The 21358-nt window shown below is 32.0% G+C and overlaps 1 protein-coding gene across 1 annotated transcript in view; it reads right to left on the bottom strand.

Moving 5' to 3' along the window:
• The window catches only part of LOC123545253 (deleted in malignant brain tumors 1 protein-like), a 68720-nt gene that overhangs the window by 24943 nt on the left and 22419 nt on the right, over positions 1 to 21358 (bottom strand). The window contains exon 2 of the mRNA XM_045331602.2: positions 12051 to 12461. Coding sequence (XP_045187537.2) covers positions 12051 to 12461 — 411 coding nt within the window. The remainder of the gene's footprint in view (positions 1 to 12050; positions 12462 to 21358) is intronic.

Raw genomic sequence — 21358 nt, 5'->3', positions numbered from 1 at the left:
TCCTCTTGTAGGATTTGGGATACCTTAAAGTAATTTCATGCAAAATTTGGTGCTTTCTTCACGAAGGGGAACATCTTTGCTATTTTTTGTTCCTTATCTTACTCGCTAACTCTATCGTGATTAAAAAAGCAGACAAATCTAATATGATTGTTATAATGAACAAAGCTGACTATATTCTGGAAGTTGAACGTCAATTCTTGCATAAAAACTACTTTTTTTACTGGATCCGCCCATGTATAAACGGGAGAAAAATCGTGTGCAAACAAGGCAATTCACGTGCTGTTAATACATGATTTTTATTTTTGAAATGCTTTGCCAGGGACGTATGTATTTATTTCTGCGCAGACTGATATTTGGCATTTGCATCTTGTTTCTTCCATAATAACCTCTTCTTGTAGCATTATAGATACAATGTAATTCATAGTATGTTTAGCTGTATCAGTTTCCAACCCAAAACGTACCGCCCCCATCAATGTACGCACTAGCTTCTTTTAGAGTTTACTCCCTTTACAAAGCGTCTGTTCAGTTATTGTAAATAACTGAATAAATAAGTATCGCGTGTAACTTGTGCTATTTCCCGTTTTTAGGTATTATATTAATGATTTTTGTTAGTATCAGTCGGTTTGTTTTTATCTGATTTTTCGCAAAATACATATAATAAACATCGAAAGCTAGTCACTAGCTTCGTACTCATCCGTACTCTGTTTGTTCGTACTCAAAATAATTCGAATGTAAAGTTGTTATTCTTAAAATAATTGTGTTCCTGTTTATCAAATGTTTAAGTTATATGCAAAATTATGTGTAATGTAACGTTTGTAATAACTAAAAATAAAAATAAGATGCTCAAAAACCTTGAAATCACGCTTTTAGTAGTGTTGTTGTTATGTGTGCCCCGGTTATGGATATTTAAAACATGTTTACCGTTTCCAAGAACAACAAGAATGGTAAATAAAAAATGTACCGGAATCGTCAAGTCATCACATATGAAAACAATGCATTTAGTCGTCGTGTAATGTTTTTTTATGCAAGAATAGCGACAATACACGTTTGTTTTGTGTAGTAACGCCTGCAGAAGCCCTTGGGATATGTTTGTGACCTCGACCTTCGGTCTCGGTCACAAACAATCCCGCGGGCTTCTGCAGACGTTAATACACAAAAAAACGTGTATTATCCCTACATTAAACGATGAAAAATATTACACTAAACTAGACCATAACCCGGCAGAAGAAATTAATTCAGAATTGTATAAATAAAATCAGTGAATCAAACAGTGTCATAAGTGAGGAATTTGACACATTTCCAGAAAACATACGAACGCCACAGTTTTATGTTTTACCAAAAATACATAAAGACTACAATGAAAATTTGCCCATCGGATACCCAGGTAGACCAATAGTTTCCGCATGCAACAGTTACACAGATAATGTTTCAAAATATGTTGATTTTATACTGCAACCACATATGAAATCCCTACCGTCTTATGTTAAAGAACAGAACATATATTTTTTGCCATGTCAAAGCGTATAATGAGGTCAAATTTATGTGGAACAGTGCTTTAAGAGACAATTTCCGATCGGGGCTTATTGCTAAGTTGCCAGAGTTTAATAGACTTATAAACGATATTGACTTGTCACAGCGTGCCTCGATTGAAGATGTGATGAGTAACTTTACAACAGCAGTCCGAGAAGTTGCCGATCCTTTGTTTTTAAAACATTTTAGGCGAAAAACACTTTCCCAGTTTAGTGACACTTCTGGTATAAGAAATAAAATGTGGTTTGATCAAGATTGCTTAAATGCCAAAATGATTAATTTAGATGCGCTTAGAGTATTTAATAATTGCAGATCAACAGACAGTAGAGTATATTTATGTGAAGGTAAAAAGGAATATAAAGACATTTGTCGAAAAAAGAAAAGGGTCTTTGAACTTAAACGAATCGACGAAAAAGAAAATTTGAGAAAATGCAAACCAAAGCAATTTTGGAAGTATTTTAAAAGCAATAAGAAACAGAAAGAAAATGACATTTCAGTTGAGCAATTTTATGACTTTTTTTCCTCTTTAGAAAGTGATTAGTTTCAAGTTAGAAATGATGTAGCTGAGAATTTCTGTAATGATCATAATTTTAATGACAGTAATTGTTGTTTTAAAGAACTTGACACGCCTATTACGGTTGCAGAAATTTTGGCTGCTATAAAATCTTTGAAAACAGGCAAATCAGTAGGGCCTGACTCCCTGCTGAACGAATATTTCATTGAATGTGCTGATATATTATGTTCACATTTATATGATATTTTAATGCAATCATGGAGTCTGGCTATTTTTATTATCATACCTGTTCATAAAAAGGGCGATATCAATTGTCTAAATAATTATAGAGGCATAACTTGGCTGAGCTGCATGTCAAAGCTCTTTACAGTTATACAGAATAAAAGAATTGAAGCATTTTGTAATAGTAACGGTAAAATTTCAGACGCTCAATTTGGATTTAGGAAAGGTCGATGTACTGTTGATGTCATGTTTTTATTACGGTCAGTTATTCAAAGATATTTAAACGAGAACAAACGTTTATCTGTATGCTTTGTGGATTTGAAAAAATGTTTTGACAGCATTTATAGAAATGCATTATGGTATAAACTGTACAAAACTGGTATTCAGGGGAAGTTATTACGAGTGATTAGAGATATGTACAGCAAAGTGAAATCATGTGTAAAGCAATGTAATACATACTCAGATTATTTTGAATGCGCAATCGGCTTGCGTCAAGGGGAGATAACCTCACCTGTATTATTTTCTCTATTTATAGAAGATCTAGAGTTATTCATACAAGATAATGTTGATTCTGGGCTTCTTATAGATGACATCGTATTAATAGTGTTACTGTTTGCTGATGACATGGCCATTTTAGGCAACAGCCCGGAAGATCTGCAACATAGTTTAGACCTTTCATACACTTACTGCACTACCTGGGGCTTAGAAGTTAATACTGACAAAACCAAAATCGTGGTTTTTAGAAAAAGAGGAGGTTTACTCCCAAATGAATGTTGGTCCTGTAATGGCCATGTTATCCAAGTTACCAATGATTTTAACTATCTTGGAACAGTATTTAATCATACTGGCAACTTTTCGTTGAATCAGGAACATTTAATTGGTAAAGCTTTAAAAGCTCTAAATACTTTGCTATTCAACTGTAGTAAGATTAGAATTAAACCTTAAATACTATGTCAATTGTTTGATGCTTTTGTAGGATCAATTCTTTGCTACGGCGCCGAAATATGGGGATTTTCCAAATCCAAACCAATAGAAAGAGTTCACTTAAAATTTTGCAAGAGACTGCTTAAAGTTAGACAAAATACTTGTACCGCCGGGTTATATGGTGAACTTGGACGGTACCCAATGTATGTGTTGAGACACTTTAAAATCATAAAGTACTGGTGCAAATTAATAAAGACTGATAACATTTTATTACAAACAATGTATAAGCAAGGAGTTGAGGATTGTGAAAAAGGCCGTATTAACAGGGTATCGAAAGTTAAGAACTTATTGAATGAATATGGTTTCACGTATGTTTTTTATGATCATAACAACTTATATGTTCAGGTGTTTCAGTCTTTGTTTAAACAGCGTGTTATTGATTGTTTTATTCAGCAGTGGCATGTGTCTGTTGAAAGTAGTCCTGTTCTGGAAACATGTAAGTATTTTAAGAAGCAATTTAGATATGAAGATTATTTAGATGTATTAAATTGAAGCTCTAAACTACATTTATCGCAGCTTCGATTACCGTCTCATTCGCTTAGAATCCAAACTGGCCGTTTTGGCAGAAACAGAATAGTGAGACATGAAATATATTGTTTATGTTGTAATTATCGTGATATTGAAGACGAGTTTCATTTTATTTGTATCTGTCCTTGTTTTGCTGATCTTAGAAAGAAGTATATTAAGAAATACTATTACCATAGACCATCTATGTTTAAGTTTATAGAACTAATGGAAAGTACAAATAAGACTATATTAAGAAACTTAGCAAAGTATCTTAACGTCGCATCAACTGTTAGACGTTCTCTAATAAATGTTGAAACATAATTTATGTTTATTTGATTATGACGATGTACTATGTACAGGTCTAATAAAATATATGTTCTGTTCTGTTCATGATAAAGGCAAACTTTGTTATATATATATATATATATATATATATCAAGGAATGTCAGTGAAGTGACATCCAAAGTTACAAGCAATGATTTTTTCGACAATTTTGGCACAGATTTCAATTTTCGCAAAAGGTCAGAAGTGTCTTTTATATCATGGCATTATGAATTTTAAGATGAATCTCTGTTACCTTTGAAACTTTGTATTTAAATTTTCAAAATTAACTGTTATTTCCACTTCTTTGAATATTATTTACTGGCCGGGTCTCTGTGGAAATTCATGTATCATTTGATCCAGTTAATTAATGAGGAGTTTATGTGTTTTATCTAAATTATAACGTCTACAACAATTACATTGAAATAAATTGTATAATAATGTATATTATTTAACACACATAGACGTATTATTTCATGATGCACTTTTATCAGCCATTTGTGGCGTCTAAACGTCGACGTCCATTTGGCGCGTCGACGTCATTTCTGTATTTCACGTATCATTGTGTATGTTATTGTCAACTGAAGAAGCTTATTAAAGCGAAAGCTGTTTTGACAAAACTGTGTTGGTTTATGAATTTTCAACATCATATGTTCACTGTGTAAATCTCTGATTAAAAACTTTTTAAAAAGTTCTTGTTTTGAATTTCTTTTCAGACAGAATTTTGATTTTCTTCACAGGAGTATCTAGCTCTAGTTAGCAAAGTTGGTCAGGCGTTATTTCTATTGTTTGATGGTCGCATCTGATAACTTTAGCGAGATCCGTATCCGTACATAAACTTTCTAAAGCTGAAATTATATTGTTCTTGCACTGTATGTCTGTCCGTAAGACAGCGCGCTCGACTTTTCTCAGTGCTTGACTCTGAATTAGAGCTTTGCTAGTAAAAAAAAATCCAAGTTAAAAAGGGACATAACTCTGTCAAAATTCAAAGCAGAGTTATGGAAATTGTGTCTGCTGGTGTAGACTTTGAAAGTAAATAACTATTTTGAGTTTCAAGTCAAAAGCTTTAATAGTAACAGAGATATCTGACTTTATCAAAAATGTTAACAAAAATTGTAAGTTAAAAAGGGGCATAATTATGTCAAAATTCAAATCAGAGTTATGGGGATTGTTTCTTCTGGTGAAGACTTTGATGGTAAATAAGTATTTTAAGTTTCAAGTCAAAAGCTTTGATAGTAACAGAGATATTTGACATTAACAAAAAATTTAACCAAAAATTCTAGTTATGGGGATTGTTTCTCCTGATGTAGACTTTGATGGTTAATAACTATTTTAAGTTTCAAGTCAATAGCTTTGACAGTAACAGAGATATTTGACTTTATCAAAAATATTAACCAAAAATTCTAAGTTAAAAAGGGGCATAATTCTGTCAAAATTCAAACAGAGTTATAGGGATTGTTTCTCCTGATGTAGACTTTGATAGTAAATAACTATCTTAAGTTTCAAGTCAAAAGCTTTGATAGTAACAGAGATATTTGTCTTTATAAAAAACTTTAACCAACGGCGACGCCGACGCCGACGCCGGGGTGAGTGCAATAGCTCTACTTTTTATTCGAAAAGTCGAGCTAAAAAGTGTTTGTTTGTCTTGGGTTTAACGCCGTTTTTCAACCGTATTTCAGTTATGTATTGGCGGACAGTTAACCTAACCCAAGAATAAACCAGTGTTCATGGATTCTGTATCAGTACAAATTGTTCTCTGAAAGTAACTGTCAACTTCCCCACATGAATAAAAGGTGGAGAACGAATGATTTCAGATGCACTGTCTTTCATCAAATCGTCACGAAGAACATACGTCCCGTCCGAGGATCGAACACTCCGTAGATCTGCGCTATCCCAGTGCAAGTACAAATAAAAAATGTGCGCATTATACAGGTTATATAACAGCAAACTTACACAAAAATACGTCATCTTGAATATTGCGCAAGTTTTGGGTCAAAGTTTCAGCTACATTTTATCTGTATTAAACTTAAAAGGCACTAAATACTGTTACATTTGGAATTTTCACGACTTTACACGAGATCGATGATGGATCTGTTATGTTCAACAGATTAATCAACGATAGCCTGCAACATATTTTCTAGTTTTATTATGTTCTTTTGGATTACTTTTAGATTTCAACAATATTTCGGCTATTTTCACAGAAAGACGGTTTAGGCCACACCAAATTGATAAGTTGTTCATCGGATTTTTTTCTGAAAAAATTGAGGCGGCGAGCGAAAAAATAATTTAAATATTTTTTTTGGTTTTCAAGAATATCAGGAGCGAGCGAAGAGCGAAGAAATATATTTGGCTCTCGGCTGACTAATAAAAACCTTAAAATAGAATGTATAGCCCTTTTAAATTATAAAGCAAGTCCAAAGGGATTGAGAAAACCTGACCTCCAGACACACAACAAAGCGAACTCGTGAAAAAAAAGTAATAACATTGTCATACAGTACACTGTTATCAAATAATGCATGCTTTTGAAAATGCTGTTAGAAAATATGTAATAAACAACAGTGCATAACCTTACGCCATACTTATGTGAAAATGTAGCATTTTTAGCTGACTTTACAAAGTTTTTGATCCATCAAATATCTCTGTGAGTGTTACTAGATCTATTAAAGCTTTTGATTTGAAACTTAGAATAGTTATTTACTGTCAAAGTCTACACCAGGAGAAAAAATACTCAAGTCTTAATCTAAACGGAGTTATGCCCCTTTTTAACATAGAATATTTTTAATTAATTTTTATGTAATGACCAATAGCTCTGTTACTTTCAAAGCTTCTGACTGTTATGCCCCTATTACTGGCAAAGCTCTGATTCAGAAAAGTCGAGCATGATGTCTTATGCACAGCTCTTTTTCTAACTTTAAACTTTCATAACATATTACATTTGTTGAAACAAAGTCGCAATTAAGGTCTGAAATGGAGATTAACATGCATTATCATTAGTCTACTAAATTACTGGAAAATTTGAAAATCAAAACTGTTCTGAAAACAACTCATAATGTAAATTCCTTACCCCACCAACTTTCGTATGCAAATGCTGATCATTTGGACAGGAAAAACAGAAAACAGACAAGTGACATGCATAAATAAGTATTTACCCTTACCAAAATAATGTAGATTGATGTTATCAAATAAATTAGTATGTTTTTCTTCATCCAGTTTTCAATGAAATAAATCGATTTTGTAGCATGTAATTTGGCAAACATTTGAAGAAAATGGCGTTACTGCATAAAGGGGAAATAACTTTAATGCAACTAAATATAAGTGTTATGATTTATTATAGACGAAGTGTGTGTTGTATGTATTTATTTTGATTAAAATCCATTTGAGAACAATCTGGGACTGGAATTATAAGCATTTATACACTTTTACGTCCGTAAAAAGTAGCGCACCAAAAAATTTTGGATTGATTTTTTTCAATGGGGCGAGCGCAAGCCAAAAACAAAAAAAAATTATTTTTTTTGTGTTTCTGAAAATATAGGAGCGGCAAATCCGATGAACAACTTTTTAATTTGGTGAGGCCTTACCGAAACATCATACATGGGAAAGACCAGTGCTAATCTCCAATCCTCCGTCTATCAGAGATGTTATTGTATAGTTAAAAATCAGTGACCTTAAAAATGCAAAATGTAGGTTTTACTCGTTGTCCGGCCCTTTTATGAAAAAGTATATGTTACGCTTTAGACATGCGCGGATCCAGTCTATTTTGTCAAAGGCCCCCTTACTATGAGCAGGAAGGTCTTATATGTATCTGTCGTTACAGCTAGTGAACTTAGAATAACGACCGAATTTCATAGTTCAATCGAATTAAGTTCATCGAACGTTAACCTGGGTTCACGGGCATAAACTATGGTTTACGCCCTTTATCTTATGTTTTCGTTCGAAAATCGAAAACCTGGTTTTATGTTCGAAAAACCTAGTTTACCGGTTGTTAATCCTAGTTTTTCGACCGTGAACCTGGTTCACGTTATTATTGGACAATTGACGTGCCATATTAATAATATCTGTCATGTGTTTACGAATCGGATAGAAATATCCGTCCCGAGGGCACCTGCGCATTGGGCGGTAATGAGACTTGCCGAATTACCGCCCATGCGCAGGTGGCCGAGGGACGGATATTTCCATCCGATTCGTAAACACATGACTGATATTTTTTCTTGCATATCGTCTACATGTTAACATTTTATTCTGGAAGATTATTTTTCTTGCATACCGTATTTTACAAATAACAGGTAGAAATATTTTCTTTGTAGCACTCTTTCTTATAGAAGAGCGCGGGAAATTAACGTCCGTAAGCAGAAGTGACGTCATGATGTTTTGCGTTACGCACAATAACAAAGTTCCACTTAAGTTTTATCGTTTGTAGCGTAACGTTATGTTCTTATGGTGAACTAACGTATTTTGAATCGAGAAATATACTATAAGGAACGGAGAGAAACTACCGAGGTACCTGCTTTTTTCATATTTTGCATAATATATTATCAGTGCATGAACCACTAGTTGTCATTAACAGCTAGAGAGTCATCTGGCGGGGGGGGGGGGGGGGGTGCCAGATGGGTTTTGCTGGCATGGGTAAAATCACCGGAAACACCAGTCCGGTGTGCAAGAAACGTATTTCGGCAAGCCTCATTACCGCCCAATGCGCAGGTGCCCTCGGTTCTCCGACTCGTAAACACATGCCAGATATTATTAGCCTTGCGAGATTGCATAAAAATGTGCTCGGTGTCCTAAGGATATACAATTATTAGCTTTCCGTTTTGAGAGAAAAAAAATCAAACAACACCAAAAAAAAAAAAAAAAAAAAAAAAAATCATAGAAAGAAAGGGTTGTTTCAACTAAAAATTGAACAGCATGTAAAACAAATTTATTTTATGTTTTCCAGTGAATTATAGATTTTTCTCAGTGAAATAAAAGTGATAATCCACAGTTTTGAAACAGTAGATTATCATTTTTATTTTTCACTGTTTTTGCCGAACTAGTTCCGGTCCTCCGTCGCGATTGAAGTCAAACTGTATACCGAGCGTTATGAATACCGGGGACCATAAAGACGATGACGTCGTTAAAATGACGTCATTTGTGGGATGCTTTCTGTTGTTCTTTCCCGCGATTTTCGACATTTTATAGATTACGCAACAAAAGTAGAATTTTACACAGGAAATAAAAAGAAAATTTGTTTGTGTCACTGAAATATCAATTTTATTTCACTCTTGAGCTCCAAAAAAGGTCATTTTCACTCGTGGCTACGCCACTCGTGAAAATATCAGTTTTTGATGCTCACTTGTGAAATAAAATTGATATTTCACTGAAACAAACAAATATCCTCTATACATTACTCTACTAAACAGGTGTCAGGTGATTAAAGTTTCTCTCAATTGAAAGGAAACAAAGTTAGGAAAACAATTAATTAAAAAACAAAGATGCTTTAAGAATGTTAGCCCAGATGTGTATTGCCTAAAACTATTTTTTGTAAATGATTTCATACTAAAAATCCTATTTTATTTTAGAACACTTTAAACTAGTCTAACATTGTTTTATTACTAAATTAAAGTTTATAAGATTCTTTCACTGGTTATAGGTGCAGATGGGAATTTCCGGCCTCGAGGGTAACTGTTTAGGCGGTAACGAGGTTCCTACCGAGTTACCGCCTAAACAGTTACCCTATAGCCGGATATAGAGAATCTGTCATTGGTCTTCGGTTAGCTTCAGAAAATTCCAATCCGAGGGCGTGCCGAGTTTAAGACTTGAGCGGTGCGCCCGAGGGTTGGGATTTCCGATCTTGACCGAACACCAATGATGGATTCTATTTCTCACTTACAACAACAGAAACAATGAAAACAAGCATGAAAATATGGAACTATTTAAAACGCGGGAAATTGACGTCCGTAAGCAGAAGTGACGTCATGACATTTCAGTGACGCACAGTAATAAAGTTCCGCTTTAGTTTTATCGTTTGTAGCGTAACGGTACGTTCTTATCAAAAAGTAACGAATTTTGAATCGAGAAATACACTATAAGGAATGGAGAGAAAAGATAAAGGTACCTGATTTTTAATTATTTTACACAAATGATATGTATATTCAGTGCATGAAGTAGTCCGTCACAGGAGTGTGGGATAACCCATGTGAGATAAGATTTTCCAGCATTTCTAAAAATAGAGATTTTTCTGTCCGATAAGTGAGAAATTCCCATCTGCACCTATAACCAGTGACAGAATCTTTTTCTTGCATACCGATATCAAGATATAATAATAAAAATAAAATCAGTCGAACGGCTTTCTTTTTAGAACTATTTCTTATAGCAGCGTATTTAAACAAAGCGCGGGAAATCAACGTCCATAAACAGGAAAGACGTCAAAGACAAATAACAATGTTTAGTTCCGGTTTTGTTTTATCAGTTCCAGCGTAACGTTATGAATTTTTGATAAAATATCGTGTTTTGAATCGAGAAATGTACTATCAGGAACAAAGAGGAACTGTCAAGGTATTGAATTTTTATTCCGTTTTTCGAAATAGAATAGAAATAACTACATAAATCTTTTACATATATGTAGTTCGTAATACGTCATTTAAAGCACGAGAGTCATCTTACATCCCGGGGTAAAAGATGGATTTTTCCAGCACCGGTAAAAATACCGGAAATCTCCGTCTGGTATGCAAGAATATAGAATGTACAATGTCCTTTCTTTTCTCTTATAACCACGTTTGAAACGAGTTTGCTGTAGAAGTGGTTAATTTAGCCTATATAAAGAATATATATACAAGCCTCCTAGTGAAACCTTTATTACAGAGTACAACTGTACAGTCTTTCCCTTAACCTTCTTTGTGGCAATGGTGTCTAGTGATGAAGCCTGTATCTGTCACGTTTGCCCCACTAGGAACAATAGAAACCTAGGCCTCCTACTGTTATTCATCTAATTGTTAAAGTGAGCTCTAGTTTGACTTTTGAGCATTTACATGTATAACGCAAATGTTCATTTTTGCTCGGTTGGTTTGCCACTTTCCAGAACAACTGTCCTTCAGTGCTTTCAACACTAAAACGAATTAACTTCAGCGATCAATAATTTTATGACATATAAAACAGATTCGAAAAAGTAAAAGTAATATTTTCACATTTTTGCATGAAAATGAACTTTGACCTTCAATTATAAGGGTTGACCTTTATTTTTTGCAATAAGATTTGCATTGCTGATATTGAATGATACATCGTATTACATAAATAAAGATGAGTGACTTATGATAACAAACTAGTATTGAAGAATAAAAATAAATTTCAAATATGCCAATATTTGTGATTTTTACATAAATTTGACATTTGACCTTGAATATCAAGTTTGACCTTCATTCTTTTATAATGAATTTCTTATTGCTGACATTGCCTGTCATATATACATTTACTGACAATCGAATAGTTACTGTAATCAAACAGTGAAAAGTTGGTAGAGGTAAACTTTACCCTACCCACTAATATCTTTACATGCGAGTTTAACTCCCCTATCACAAACATTAGTGAATAAAACATAGCTTTAGATGGGCACGGCTTTGACACTTAAGAAATGGGTTTTCACGGAGCATATGAAAGTATAAACTTCTTTTGGCCTCAATTGTTGCAATAATAGTCCATAAGCTCTCGGACCAAATATTAAGACGCGAACGGGTAACATTTACTGTCGGTAAGATTTCCAAAAAGTTCATTGTAGAACTGTACTTATTTTAGGCGTTTACAACTTAGTACTCTCAATACTCTTATATATTACAACTTGTATTTTCGAGATGTGCTTCACATGCTTTATGAAAAAAATCTGATTTTGATTACTACATAAGTCAAAGAATGTTGGTTATAACAATGTATAGCTCTCGAAACTGTCATTTTAAAGTGGCAATGTGTTTGCTTCTATAAAATCGCAAGTAAAGGATACACTTACCATAGGCTGAAAAAGTACCATTCTTTTCCACTGAAAGTACACTACCGGTAGTTCTTTTATATATCAAGTCACACATGTAAGCCCTGGCATCGTTGCACACCAACTTACTTATATTCATGCTCACTAACAGGTATGTGTTACTGGGTGTAGTCTCGTCAAAAGAGCCTCCAGCTACGAAATCTTTGTTGTTGTTAATTGTTTCGCTTAATGTAGGAGTTTCAGACGCTGCATCTCCTTTTTCCATTTGCACTAATGTTTCGAAAATATTTGATCCTGGCGTAGTTTCTCGTCGCATCTGAATAAGGTAAATGGTGACAACATCGTTTTCAGTGACATCACATCTCATTGTCAATGTTCCGTTACTTCCAGTCACAACTTTACCCCTTGAAAAGGTAAATTGTATGCCCGAAACTGAAAATTAACGCAATATTGATCAATATATTTAATGTATAAAACTTTGCAACTAAGCGACAATATGATCACCGTTCGTAGTGTCTTTATTCCAATATTTTCAATGATGTTTTAAATGGTAAGAGTGTTAGTGGGTAACTAAATGATGTGTCATGGTAACTATGAAAAATGTTTTTCTGATGTAGTTTTATGTAAGAAAACGCAGACCCCTGTGGTGGCCCATAAATTGACCTTGAATAAACTTGGCAGGAACGCTTCATGTAAAAAACTTACCTCTAAGCCATGTATTGTTGGAGACGGTAACAAGAAGATGGTTGGCGAATTGTAATAAGACAAGACGTTTATGAGGTTTTCATATCATTTGTGTTATTCTGTCATATGCATCTATCTAACATTTTGCAAATAGCAAAACTAAACAGAACACTTTAACAATTTAAATGGTTCTCTTTTATTTTTTTTCACAAAGGTTTCGTAGGTGTGCATTTTTGTTTCGTTTTTTCAACGACGAATAATTGCAGCTGTTGTCTGGAAGACAATTCTCAACCTGGAAGACTTTAATCGATCGGCTAATCACACCCTTATTCATGTGATACTCAGACCGTATCCAGCTATCTTTGTAAATTGATATCTGTTGGTATTTGAACAGGTTATAATTATACTTATTAAACATATTTATCTTTTTTTTTTGATATATCAATATTCTTGCTAAATATACTGAGCGAACTGTAAACAGCGTCGTTAAGGATAAACGCTTTGTCTGAAATTTCACTCAGCGTTGCACAATCAGCAGAGTGAAAAAATAGACACTCTCGTCCAATCAGGCAGAGTGTTGCATAAATCTTTCACTTTGATAAATTAGCTATAATGCGTTATCAAGTAATCTGATTTGCAAACTTAAGTCACGTGGCATGGGTTAGTCCAGGTCACAAATTCGTTCTTAGACGGCATTCGCCGAAAAAACAAACTTGGATCCACTAGCCAAGGATTCTTGAAAAAAAATCTTAACTCTTCCAAGTTTGGAGAAGGAAATTGTTTTAAAGTTTCCCCATGTAATTCGGTTCTCAGTGGTATGAACAAACTTGAGGGTCCGTGTAAGGATGCTACAGAGTTTGACGAAGATCTATGAAAAGGTAACTTGGGAAGAAATGATTTAAAAAGTTTTACTGTGGGAAATTTAAACACAGCATATGCATTGCCTCTATGCAAGTGTCAGTCAGATTACAGTTTGATATTTTGTTTTAAAAATGAAAACAGTTACCAGTAAATGTATAGCAAACTTAATTTAACTAGGTCCACCTTAGCTCAGTAGAGAGAGCGTGGATCGAGGGGTCGTTTTCGACTTCCGAACTTTTGATGAAATCAATTGTCCTCAACCTATAATTCATATTATACTGTTAGTAGTAACTTGCGGAGAACAGATTAGTTACGCAGCTGACAAAACACTGTTGCAAAACGGTGCTATTTTAAGGAGTATCTGGTTTTAGACTGCTTTTGTGCATGTTTTCACCGCTTTGTTATGTTTGCGAAAAAGACAGACAAGTCGACTACTTCCGGTTTCGTTGGATTTAAATAGTAACAAAGGAAACCCCTCAATTGGACTATAAATAGAACGAGTGGACGACACAATGTTTTCGGTTGGTTTTGATCATAAGCTGCTATATTTGCAGTCTTTGATATATTTCCTAGATTGCAAAACCAGGCAAGCCTTTCCTTTGGAAGGAAACTTTATTCATCATGGCCAACATACCAATACATTGACCAGTTGTTTCGGCAAAAGTAGTCTCCCTTGAATATACACGAATCGCGAACCCGATAACGTTTATCGATAAACAGTTTTACTATAGATTTGTATAGGAAAATATATTTCGAACATTAAAAACGTACTTTTATCGTTATTTAACGAAATTGTATAACCTCGTAAAGTAATCTTCATTTTTTGCCCTTTATTTCAATGTTTTTATCGATGTGGTACAAAAACTTATTGCTTCCATTTTTGTTTGAAGTTGATGACTATGGTTTCTATGTATTTCTACATTTGTATATACAAATGTGGAAAAGATCGGTTATGTCAGGTTTTAAAAGGCTATAAAAATACGTTCTATCGTGAAGTACTCTCCATTGTCTGAACGTTGTCTGGGTATTTTTTCTTTTAAAATTGAATAATGACAAATTGCTTCCATTTTAATTTGAAAATGAAGTAATCGCAATCTTGAACACGCTTTTCACATACATTGACAAGGCTGTTGATTGGCCAGGCGTTGCTGTCCTCCGACAGCTCTTGCTGATTATCGTACTTTTTGCAAATACCAGTTCTTCAGTCATTCTTAAAGAGTTGATTCAAACATTGTATTTTAAGATATTTTACAACCTTGTAATATATAGCCAGTTTATCTTAATATAAATCTTAAGGGTAAGGTTGTTTTAATAATCAGTTATATATGATTAATTAAGAAAAATACAGGAGAAATGTTTTATACCTGTTTTATGTCAATGTAAGTGAATTATGTCTGTCAGAAAAATTATTGTCTCTTATAACTCGGCTTAGAGTGGCAATGTACTGTTTTATATATTCATATTTTAATTAATTATGATGTTTTATGTCGTACCAGTTGTTTGTGCATGTACATTGATGAGACGTTAATAAACAATAAATATATACATTACTTGACGGTACACGGTAAGGTGTATCAATGTGTTGCATCCGTTCGAGCGTTTTATCCATTCATTTATTCATTTATTTATTTATCCGTCACTAGTGCAAATTATATATTTTGTTTGATATTACGATTAAAGGTAAAGCTTTTTTGAATTGGCAAACTTTAAGTCACATCCTTAATTGGATAACTGGTCTTAAAAAGTCCGCATAAAATTAAAGAGGCAACTGGTATTAATTCTATGTAATTGCTGTACAAACTGTGTACACTGCTGTCTCTACACGTAGCAAAATAAAATAAAGTTTAAAAATGTTACATACAACCATGGCTTCTTTACGTATAAATTACAAATTATTGAAGGATGGTGATTTTAATTGTGATGATAATATGATTAATTTACCCGTGTGTGCATTTCAGTGTTATAAAGTAAAAGATGAAAAAGATACACTTTATGCAAGTTATTATTCAAATTGAAAATTCAGTATAGATGAAACACAAGTATATATTTATTAAATACAATGATCACTTTAGCCGGTATATGACCTTTTTCATTAACATGATATTGGCAGATATTGTTTGTCAATACAAAGACATTTTTTAGTTTTCACTATATCTGTGTTTTATTATTATTACTATATTATTGTTATTATTATTCTATCTTCATGGTCCAGTGGGGACCCCTGTTGTGCTAATTGCCCATCAATTAGCGACTATTACATAATCGCTGATAAGCTGCAGATGAAACGGGGTTGTATATTGGATTGGGGTGGGGGACACTTATATAGTAGTGGATCTGGGCCTTTAAAAATCACACATGACACTAGAAATTGCCTAAATTGTATATTTGTGTTTAATTCAGTTTAGGTTGTATTGTTCAGCTGTTCAAAACTATTCTGAAACAAACTGCTTAACCGTCACCTCTGAGATTTCTTTTATAATTTTCTGCATGAGTTTACATTGCCTATCTCAAATTTTATGCAAAATAAGTAAAAGAAGCACATTAAAATAATCTATTATTGATTTGCCGATTAACAATTTAATAAATAAATATTTATTTTTGCGTTTAAGCTATAAGACGATGTAATATATATATATGGCAGAACATCTCTAATTTATGTATCAGTTGATGACTTTTATTACAGACGTATTTTGGGGTAATTAGCATAGCCTGAGGTGTTTATCTCGTCTCCATCCGGTATATTCGTAAACAGTGCAAATAAGGGTCCATAAAACATCACGCGTAAAAATCTTACAGTCAATATGCAGTAATTGTCAAAATTGAAATTTTCAGGGCGATAAATTAAAAAAAAACCTTGAGAACATAATTTTACAACATTACGCTTCACAGCAAAATGGAAAACAAAGCTTTCAAAAAAGGAATTGAAAAAAAATACTTGTTTTGTGTGATGTTTTATGTATATCCTTTACCACTAAAAGGTGGCATTTTTGATTTTCATATTTTCGGCCCATACATTCAAACGAAACTTATAACTTAACCCAGCATACACATGACAGAAAATACATTACATACGCATAATGATTCGGTCATACTGAACAAGTATTTTTTACTTAACTATTTTTACTGTAAAATCCATGCAGTTTCAGTGTGCATTAAGGCAGAATATTTTGTACATTTTACTTGTTGTTTAATAGTAGTATAAGAAATACCGCTTCTGGGACACTTTGACCTCATTTTGACCCTTGCCCTCGACCTAAACTAACCACAGCTGACCAATTCAAAAAATAAATAAATAAAAAAAACAACACAGGTTTTAACAAATTACTGTGAAAACCTTTAGTTTGGTAAATTAAACACTTCTGCCAAACTTCTGCCAAATTTCTGCCACGAAGGCAGCAATGTGGCAGTGTCTGCCACAAAGGCAAAATTTTGGCAAAACTTTGGCAAGGTTATTTAATGTATTTAAATTTGATAAAAAAACTTATATTTAAATTTCTGCCAAATTTCTGCCACGAAGGCAGCAATGTGTCAGTGTCTGCTACTTTGGCAAAATTTTGGCAGGTTATTTCAATTGATAAAGTGTAAAGGTATTGGTTTTATTTTTAATTAGTAACTACATTATTAGTCTTTAAATAATTTTAAATACATATAATATAAATGAGTTTACAGAATAAGATATATTGTTTGAAAGAAAGAAAATTTACTGATAATATAAATCCTCATTATGTTACAGCAAAAAACGGGAGAAAAATGATAATGACTACCTGTTCATCTTGTGGAAGAATGAAATCAAAGTTTGTTAAAAGTACAGGAGGTAATTTAGATATTCATAAAGCAATGTTACCTTTATTACCTAAGAAAGGTTTAACAGTTCCAGGATATAACTATTGTGGACCAGGAAATCCTTTAGATAATGGACCTCCTGTTAATGAACTGGACGCAGTATGCATGAACCATGACTTTTGCTATGACAGTGGTGTAAAAAAATGTATATGTGACAAGCAAATGCTTTCCAACCTAAATAACACTCAATCAAAAACATTTGGAGAAAAGATTGCAAAGCATTTAGTCGTAAAACCAGCAATTAAAACGAAATATAAACTTGGACTTGGACGTAGGTCCTCGGGAGCTGGAAGCTCACTCAGTAAAAAGTCAAAAAACGGGAAAAGGAGGTGAATACAAGCTCACTCAAAAAGACCCCCGAAATAACATGGAGTGATGAATTAGCAGAAGAATTACATAAACCAATTAAACGAAATCATTTTAAACGAAGAGTGATAGTTAGTGTTATTGATGATACTTGGTCTGCTGATTTAGTTTATATGCAATCTTTTTCAAAATATAATAAAGGTGTAAAGTATTTATTAACCGTTATTGATATATTTAGCAAATATGCTTAGGTTATTCCATTAAAGAATAAAACTAGAGAATTTGTTACTGAAGCATTTGAAAAAATAGTTTTTGGAGCTTAAGCTCCTGATGAGCTTCAAGCTCGGCCTAAAGGTAGAACACCTAAAAATTTATGGGTAGATGAAGGAAAAGAATTTTATAATAAAAGGTTTGAATCATTTTTGAAGAAAAATAAGACTAACATGTATCATGCATTTAATGAAGGAAAAGCTGTAGTAATCGAAAGATTTAATAGAAGTTTAAAAAGAATAATGTGGAAATATTTTACAGCAAATAATACTTACACTTATTTACATAATTTACAGGAAATGGTTGATAAATATAACTAAATAAAACATTCTAGTATAAAAATGGCATCAACTGAAATCAGTAAAATTTTAAATAAAGGTACTGTTTACTTTAATTTATATGGTAATTTAAAGATACCAAAGAGTAAACCAAAGTTTAAAATTGGTGATCGAGTTCGCTTAAGCAAACTTAAACGACATTTTGAAAAATGATATACACCAAACTGGACAGAGGAAATATTTATAATTTATGGAATTAATAACACAAATCCCAGAAGATACACTATAAAAGATTTGAATACTGAAATTATTCAGGGTTCATTTTATGAGCAAGAACTTTTACCTACTAAAAAAGAGGTTTTTAGAATAGAAAAAGTTGTTAGACGATGCTATAAGAAAAAACAAGCTTTAGTAAAGTGGAAAGGTTATGGTGAAAAATTTAATAGTTGGGTTCCATTTAGTGAATTGGAAGAAATTTAATATTTAAATTAAATTAAAAAAATATATTATATGAATGAATAATAAAAATCTAATTTCTAATGGAATAGAAATAGAAACAATAGATCAATTAATAGATCACTTAACTAAACTCGCTGCTGCTTATAGAAAAAGTTATGAATTTTGTGGAAAAGTACATACAGGATTACAAATTACAGCAGGTATCTTTGGTTGCTCGACAGCATTAGTACTTGTTCCTGCGATTCCTATATTTGTAGCATTTGCTGGCGCTGTTCCATCAATAATTACTATATTTATTAAAAGTCTAAAAGTTGAAGACTAAAAAGATATTTTAAAATTACATCATAAAAAAATAAAACAACTAATAACAAAAGCACGAATTGGAAAATTAGATAAAGAAGATGAGAAAAAAGTTATTCAGGATATTTCTACAATACTGTTAGAAATGCAGAAAGAAAGAAAAAACTATTCAACGGCTCTTGAAATGTATATGAAGGAATTTAAACTTAACAGATATAAAAATAAAAAAGAAGAAGAGTTGTATTAAATTTAGATTGCTGAATTTATTTTTTACGTGCGTTTTTTAAAGAATTTTTTTTCTATAAGTATATTATATAGATGGTTAATAGAAAGGTAGATAGAATGGTTATGCCAGAATTATCTAGCACTTTAGGAGAAATAACAAATGAAGATAGAAATTCATATAAAAGAGTACTAAAAAGAAGAAACGTTATTAAATCAAAACTTGATCAAATAGCTAGCGATGATTATAAAAGACATGTGATTGATAAATTACAAAATGTTATAAATCCTTATCTTTTAAAAAAGAATATACATTTATTTGAATGGGATTGTGGTTGTTTATTAACAGAAAAGCAAAATAATGAAATATTATGTGATTGCCCGAGACCAAATAATCATCGAAATAACCCTAAAACCCAATTCAAGTAAAAAGTAGAATATCAAAAACTAATGGAAAAAGATATAAATTTAAATATTTTATTTCTTCTTAAACTTTTTTTTTTGTTTTGACTTAGCGATTTTTTTGCTAAATATAACATATAGATGGCTGTTAGAGAAATTGAGATGTCTCCAAATCTATATATTAAGAAATTTGAAATTAAAATTACATATAGACAAGATCCAAAATATCAATTATATTTAAATATAGAAGACTCATTTGATATTCTTAAATCTGAACTTAAAACTTTAAAAAGTATAAAAAAAACTTTTGCAAAAATTAGTAAAACAGATACAATATATAAATCAGCTTTTCTTTCAACCAAAGGCTTTAATTATTATTAACACAAACGAAATAAAAAAGCGTTTGATGAAATAATAAATATGATTGGTAATTGGATTTCAGAAGGAAATGGCTGGAGAATAGAGTCAGCTGATGCTCATTATATAAATAGATATAAATACACACCACTGGCTGCTTCAAGTTATTTAGAATTACCAAAACCATTACAGACTCCTAAGATAGGATTAATAAATATAAAGAATGATGATAATGAATATTTTAGATGGTGTCATTTAGCTTACAAATTTCCTGTAACAAAACATTCCGAAAGAGTTTCAAATTACAAAAGATATATAGAAGAACTTAATTATAAATGAATAAAATTTCCTGTAACATTAAATCAAATTCCTAAAATAGAAACTCAGAATGATATTTCATTTAATATATTTGGTTATGAAGATAATAATGTTTATCCATTGTACATTTCAAAATATCAATATGAAGAACATTGTGACATGTTGTTAATCAGTAATAACAAAAAAAAAAAACACATTATGTTTGGATAAAAGACTTTAATAGATTAATGTTTAGCAAAACCAAACATCAGCATAAAACATTTTTGCAAATCATTTTTACAAAATTTTTCTCAAGAAAGAATATTAAATGAACATATTCCAAATTGTTTAGCTATTAATGATGTTCAAGCTGTAAAAATGCCAAGAGGGAAGTAAAATACAGTTTTAAAAATATCATAAGGGCTTAGCAGTACCTTTTGTAATTTATGCTGATTTTGAATCAATAACTAGAAATATATCTACTTATTCAAGATCGATGGCTTTCAAAATACAGTAAAAATATTAAAAAAGAATTTGAAATAGGAAAAAAATAATGTAAAAATATTAGTTCCAACTTTAATGAAAAAAACAAAACTATGTTGTTCATTTTAAAAATCTTGAACTTTATACACAATTAGGATTAAAAATAACAAAAATACACAGAATATCAACTTTGACGAAAGTCCTTGTTTAAAAATGTATATTGATTTTAATACTCAAATAAGATCTAAAGCAAAGAATTCTTTTGAAAAAGACTTTTTTAAACTCATGAACAACTCTGTATTCGATAAGACGATGGAGAATTTACGCAAAGGAATCAATATTTAATTAACACATGATGAAAATCTTTTATTGAAGTATATAGCAAAACCTTCATTTGTTAGTTCAACAATGTTTAATAAGAATTTGTTTGGTATTAATAAAGTAAAAGAAAGTTTATTATTAAACAGACCTTGTTATGTTGGAATATGCATTCTAGATTTAACAAAATATTTAATGTATGATTTTCATTATAATATCATTAAAGAAAAGTATGAGAATTTAGCAAAG

This window comes from Mercenaria mercenaria, chromosome 10 (assembly GCF_021730395.1).
Source record: "Mercenaria mercenaria strain notata chromosome 10, MADL_Memer_1, whole genome shotgun sequence".
In the NCBI taxonomy this organism is placed as follows: Eukaryota; Metazoa; Mollusca; class Bivalvia; order Venerida; family Veneridae; genus Mercenaria; species Mercenaria mercenaria.
Note: the sequence above shows the minus strand (reverse complement) of the source record. Positions and strands in the feature narration are given on the sequence as shown.